General features: G+C 34.9%; 1 protein-coding gene across 1 annotated transcript; it reads left to right on the top strand.

Annotated features, from left to right (window-relative positions):
- The first annotated feature begins 1,457 nt into the window (after positions 1-1,457).
- On the top strand, positions 1,458-2,088 carry LOC107768634 (uncharacterized). Its single transcript, XM_016587755.1, has one exon. It carries the CDS (start codon positions 1,481-1,483, stop codon positions 1,961-1,963), a length of 483 nt encoding a protein of 160 aa, XP_016443241.1. The 5' UTR covers positions 1,458-1,480; the 3' UTR covers positions 1,964-2,088.
- Positions 2,089-6,536: the final 4,448 nt, after the last annotated feature.

The raw sequence follows: 6,536 nt of genomic DNA, 5'->3' as shown, positions 1-6,536 counted from the left end.
TTGATTGAAGGGCCCTCAATTAGCTGTACCTATTTAGTATGTATTACTCGGGAGAGAGTGCATATTTAGGTAGTTATTGAATAACATAACTCCTAAACGTATACGAGGAATCAATACGGAGGTTTAAAGATAGGATTAGGGATAACGAAACCTTGGTGCGATCTAAATGAGCTGTACTTAATGCCAGCTAGCGTAATTTAGGAGAATATGTCTAGTAAATTGTGGTAATTATTCGGGAGAGAGTTACGACAGTTAGAGTGCTCATGGTCGATGGAGAAGACTTAGGCAAATTTATAGAAAATTTAGCGGAAAAGATTCCGACAATAGGGGAATTCACAACCTTAGGTCATTCCAATTCTTGTTTACAACCCGTTCGTAGTTAGTTATTAATTATTGCATTTTTATTACGTAATATTTAGTTAATAAAAATCCAAATTGTTACTTAAATATTTCTGAAGATTGATTGCGTGAATTTGTGCGAGTCTAGTAGTTGTGTTTGATAGGTTAATTCCCTGTGGGATTCGACTCCGGACTTATTAGCCGGAATATATTTGCAATGACCGCTAAGTTCTTTTTATAAGGCATAGTTGGGCGTGATCAAATTTTGTCTATGTACTGAAATTGTTGTCACGGTCTTACCAAGAAGTCATACCAACTTAGGAGTTTTGTATGACTTGTTTCAACTTTAAGTGGGCGTTTGGACATAAGAATTGTAAAATTTCAAAATAGGAAAAAAAAATTTTAAGTGAAAATGTATTTGAAATTTAGAGTTGTGTTTGGATATGAATATAATTTTGGATTGTTTTTGAAGTTTTGTAAGTGATTTGAGTGACAATTTTGAAAAATAGCTTTTTGGAGTTTTTCAAATTTTTGAAAATTTCAAAAATGTATCTTCAAGTGAAAATTCAAAATCTTATGAACAAACGATGATTTTCGAAAAAAAAGTGAAATTTTTTTGGAAAAAAGAGAAAAATTTCTTATGTCCAAATTAAATGGGCTCAAATGTAAAAGGAAAAACTCAACTAACTTTTGGGGTAGTCTTATTAACTTTTTTCCTTTATCTGGAAAGTATAAAATTATGGTAAAAGAAGGGAAACTTGTGGAACCTTACATTTTCTTGATCGGTTTAATAGCATAGTACATATCAGTAATTCCTAATCAACAAAGTTTCACATCTCAGTGATACAGAGTACTATAAAATTAGTTTTAACACGAGTTTTTCTTAAACTAACTGCAAACAACAAAGCAATAGAATATGTGAACACATAGGCTACAGAGAAGGTTTATTTAATTGTTTATAAATAATTTTGCCTCTACTACGACATTATAGGCTAAAAATGTTTTATTTACTGCAACTTCTGCCATTGAAATTCTATTTCATTATAGCATAAATCCATTTAATTGTATCCATTTAAACTCCTATAAATTCGTTCCCCTTTACTTTGTTTTACGTACTCACATTTGATTTCAGTTAACAAGTATGGCTATCATATCTGCGAAGGCCCTGGTGCTTATACAACTTTCAGTTCTAGTAGTTTGCTCATTTTTAGAACTGACTCATGGAAAAGACGTTGAAACTTCGTCTCATGCAACTCTTCTGCGTTTTAAGTTTCCACCCGTTTCACGTCAACGTCCCCGTAATCCTCCACCTAGGCAGCAACCACCACCACGAGTTAAGTCGCCACCACCAACTGTTAAGTCTCCACCACCACCAGAGGCTGATCAGCAACCACCACCTCCTCCACCAGATGCAGAGCAACCACCACCACCACCAGATGCTGAACAACCACCACCACCACCGGATGCTCAGCCACCGTCACCATCACCAGACGCAGAATATATAGACGCACCATCTCCATCACCGGATTCTCAGGCACCAGTTATGGCACCGACAAAATCAGATGCTCGTTTCGTTGGAAATACACTAATCATGCGTGGCCTTCACTATTATGGGAAAAAATAGTCATGTAGTAGGAAGGAATAACAACAGTATGGAACGATTAAGTTCGTGTTCGTAAAATCTTTTTCCTTTTCCCTTCTCTAGTTCTAGTTTAAAATGAAAGAAAAATGAAGATCGGATGTTGATTTTCATTTGTACATCCAAATTATTGTGAAACTTACAAAGACTTTGAATAGTAATAGTAACTATTGACTAATAAAAATTCTAGAATTGCATTTCTAGATATTGCTTTCCTACCTTTTTTATTTATGACATGATCAGAAAATACATAAACAATGACAATGCGCAAGGATATAATCAGGCTTAATTATCAGAGGAGCAGTTGCATATAAGGAAAATGTTGATTCACGTATTTTACACCGTGTTTTAAAAGGTATTTGTGGGTGAGCCCCGAACTAGGCGCACCAAAAATGCCTTGAAGCAAGGGGGTCAAGGCGAAAGTCTCAAGAGACGTAAGCCGAGCAATTCGATGTGTACGTCCGGACATCGAGGTGCGTTTTTACAATGAGACGTAAGCCCAAAAAACTTTTTCAAACAAAAACAAAATTTGGCCAACAAGTCCTATATATAAAGACCAAAATTCTGAAAAGTCACGTTGTAATTATTTAAAAGTTTTAAAAAGGAAATGAAACATTAAATCTAAAAGTCAAAATTCTTTTTTTATTGCTAGAAGTCCTAATTTATGGTATTTTCCACATTTTTATTGTGTTTGCTAGTCTGCTACTATCTTCCAAAAGCAACGAACAACCAATATTTTCTTTTTTGCAAATACAAAGAAAACTTCATTCTCCTCCATAGCAGCAAGTTCAAAGTTCAAAGTTCAAATTGCAGGTTAATCATTTTTTTTTTATTTCTCTATGTTGAAAACTTTATTCTTTTCAACTCAAGTCACTTGTGTTTGTAAGCACAAGTAACTTGAGTTGAAAAGAACAGATTATTTTGGCTAATTTTTTGTGGAGATGGAACTCATCTATATATTTTTCACTTATTTATAGTTTAATTTTCTTCAATTTTTATGCAATTTTACCGATTTAAAAATATTTAATGTAATTATATATTTTTTTTTTATAAAATATTAAAAATTAAATGCTCATAGTGGTTGCACCCCATGCATCGGGTTTATGACTCGCTGATGTATATGTAAACTCAATTTACGCCCATACCTTTAAAAAACTGATTTTACCTTTAAAATAACAGTAACACATTTTCGAATTATACGGTATAACATGTGAATACATGAGCTACAAAGAATGTCTGTTATTATTTGTAAATAATTTACGTCGTCTTTGTGGAATTACTCATAACTTGGAAATTAATTGATGTCTTTTCATATATTATGTATTTTAGGCTAAAAATGTTTAATCTACTGCAAATGAGTAGTACTATTTATGGAAACACTTAACCAATTTAATTGTTTGTCTTAATTTGGAAGTAAAACGTTTTCTCCTAATTACCTACCTCGTTGCGAACAAAAACCTTAAACTAAGTAAAGAAGGGTAAAAAAGAGAGCACATATTTATTCACCGAAAGCTTCACAATATCCTACTTCACGCTCCTATAAATCCATTGGCATTTGCAGTCTTTTATGCACATTTGAGTTCAAATAAAAACTATGGCTGTCATTTCAGTGAAGGCCCTAGTGCTTTTACAATTTTCTATTTTAGTAGTTAGCTCATTCTCAGAGCTCACTAATGGAGATGGCATTGAAAGTTTGCCTGATGCAACTCTTCAGCGTTTTAAGTTTAAGTAGCCTTTCTTTGGGAAATCTCCTAAAAGTTCTCCTAAAAGTAGCCCTTCCCATAGCCCTCCACCTAAGCGGCAACAACCGTCGCCACCACCACCACCTCCGTCACCTTCTCCACCACCTCCATCGCCGTCACCACCACCACCGTCGCCGTCACCACCACCACCTTCTCCTCCAGCTGATGATATGGCACCATCTCCATCACCAGCTGCGGCACCGACACCACCAGATATGCTGTTGCGACCCTCAGCTGATCGTCTCGCTGGAAATCATATGGATCCTGGCTTTCATTAATTACTTTTGGAAAACAATAATAAGAAAGGAAGGAGTAACAACTTTATTAAATGATTTAGAAAGAAAATGTCCATTGTTGAAATAAAAATCTGATGTGCATTTTCTTAATTTAAGACTTATGAAAATTAAATGAAAGTACAAGTCTTTTACTACGAATATGTGAATGTTTCTAGAATTTGAATGGGTTAATTTCATTAATGGTCATTGAACTATCTTTCCATTTTACTAAAGTCATTTAACTATTTTTTGTCACTTAAAAGTAACTAAATTTTATCATTGTCACTTAAAAGTCATTTTGCCTCAAATCTCTACCATAAATATGACATGGCATTAAATTTTATGATAAAAATCTAAAAATAAATGCCACATAAGCTAATATGGGTCATACCCATTTTAGATCTATTTTTCCTTTAATGTGATTTGATCCATAGTCCAAATGAGTTTCGATTAAAAAAAAATAATTCCCGTCCCAAATTAGTTGTCATTGTTTCGCTTTTCGATGGTTAATTTGACTTGTATTCGAAGCTAAATTGGATTAGATCATCTCAATATTTTACAATTAAAATTTTTATATTCAAAAAATATACAAAAAGTGTAAGCACGTAATTTTTGACCCGCGTAACTTTTAAAAGTAGTATTTCAAAAATATTTACTTATTTTCATTTTTATAGGATTTTCCATCAACTTTTAATTTTTATTTTAAAACATAAGTTTAAAAACACAAAAATAGTTTATTCTTATTAACTAATATTAATTAATTTATTTTGGTAGTATTTTTATTTTTCATCAACGAGAAAGAATTAAATTTGGGCCAAAATAATTTATTGGTGAAGCCCATTTTCGGACATGAGCCCACTCCTCCCCTCAGCCCATTTACCCATTCCCTAACCCACAACCCTTTTATAATCCCTAAATTAAACCTAATTCCTTTACACTTCAACACCACCCAACAGACACACAAAGAAAGACTCCACCCTTTCACAAAAAAATTACCTGTTTTCACACTAAAAACACCCCTAAGAACGGCAGCCACCACCAATCCCTACACTCCCTAGATCAGCCGCAAGAAGCAAAAGAAAAAAAACCAGCAGTTAAAAACTGAACTCCATGCCCCATTTCCTAAGCTAAAGGCCGCACTCCCCCACCTCCTTTGACCGCGCCGGCCACCACCAAGACTCACCGGAAATCAGCCCCTACACACATAAAAACGGACGAGCAAAAATAGAGAAATAGGAGTTTCAGACGAGAAGAAACAGAAGATTCCATTGATTTTTCAAACTATTAACACCATTAGAACAAAGAACAACGAAGGGAAAAGGCAGCATCTCGCCTAAGCCAGGAAATCAGCCAAAAAACGATGTCATAGCTCATCCAAATAGCTCCTCGCTTTAGCTCCGAAACACCATTTATGTTTATAAAAAAAACGCAACCATGGAATCCAGCGAGTTTGGGAGTTGAGGCAGGCGAGGTTCGTCGAGGTTTCATCAGCGGGTTCTCCGGTTCGAGGTGTCTATTTCTCGGTCCAGTTTGAAGTTCAGAGTTTGATTCTGCTGTAATCAAAGGAAATCGATTCATTATTAATTAAATTTCAAAGAAGAAATTTAGGCTCCATTTCAGGTCCAATCTTTCCCCTGTTATTTTCCTTTTCTCGAATTTTCTCATGTGCTGGTCTACGTTTGTTTTCACACCATGTTTTAATCGTTGCTTTACGACTAGTTTTTGATTTCTCCTTTTTAAATCCATTTGACTTGAATCTTTGATTGAGCTTTTAACAATAGACAATTTGACAATCTTGTCTTGTGAATACATGTTGATACGCAAGTTGAAGAGGGGCACTAGATGCCCGTAGGGAGGCAATTGTGAGTAAATGGGATTGGACCATGAGAGTTCGAACAGAATTAAGAAATTAAGCTTAAGAGAGTTGGACAGTAGATGACATGTTTTATTTCTATTTCGTTATTACTAGATACTCATTGAACGCTAGAAGCATGTTTAGGTCGTTAATATTCACAAACATTCGTAGTTTGCTTTAGGTGCGATTAATAAATTATCGTGGTCATGGGTACGGTTCCCGTGGCATGGTCACGATACGTAAATTTCAATTCGGGTGTGCATTTCATGTGACCCGACCATAACTTCGATTAATAATAAAATAAGCATGTCGTAAATCGCGGGTGCATTTCATGTGGCGCGGTTTGCGACGGGTGCCAAAACGATAAGTGTACGACATCGTGACTTGTTCCAGAAATAATTTCATAAATAATTAAAAGTGGTTAAAAAGTAAAAATGCACAATAGGCTTTAAATATGTAATAAATCAGATAATTAGGCGAAGTATTAATTGTTAAGCGATCGTGCTAAAACCACGAAACTCGGGAGTGCCTCACACCTTCTCCCGGGTTAACAGAATTCCTTACCCGGTCTTCTGTGTTCGTAGACCATAAATAGAGTCAAATTTTCTCGATTTGGGATTTAAAATAAACCGGTGACTTGGGACACCATAAATTATTCCAAGTGGCGACTCTGAACTAAATAAATA

The sequence above is a fragment of the Nicotiana tabacum genome, chromosome 17, assembly GCF_000715075.1.
Source record: "Nicotiana tabacum cultivar K326 chromosome 17, ASM71507v2, whole genome shotgun sequence".
NCBI classification, from domain to species: domain Eukaryota; kingdom Viridiplantae; phylum Streptophyta; class Magnoliopsida; order Solanales; family Solanaceae; genus Nicotiana; species Nicotiana tabacum.
Note: the sequence above shows the minus strand (reverse complement) of the source record. Positions and strands in the feature narration are given on the sequence as shown.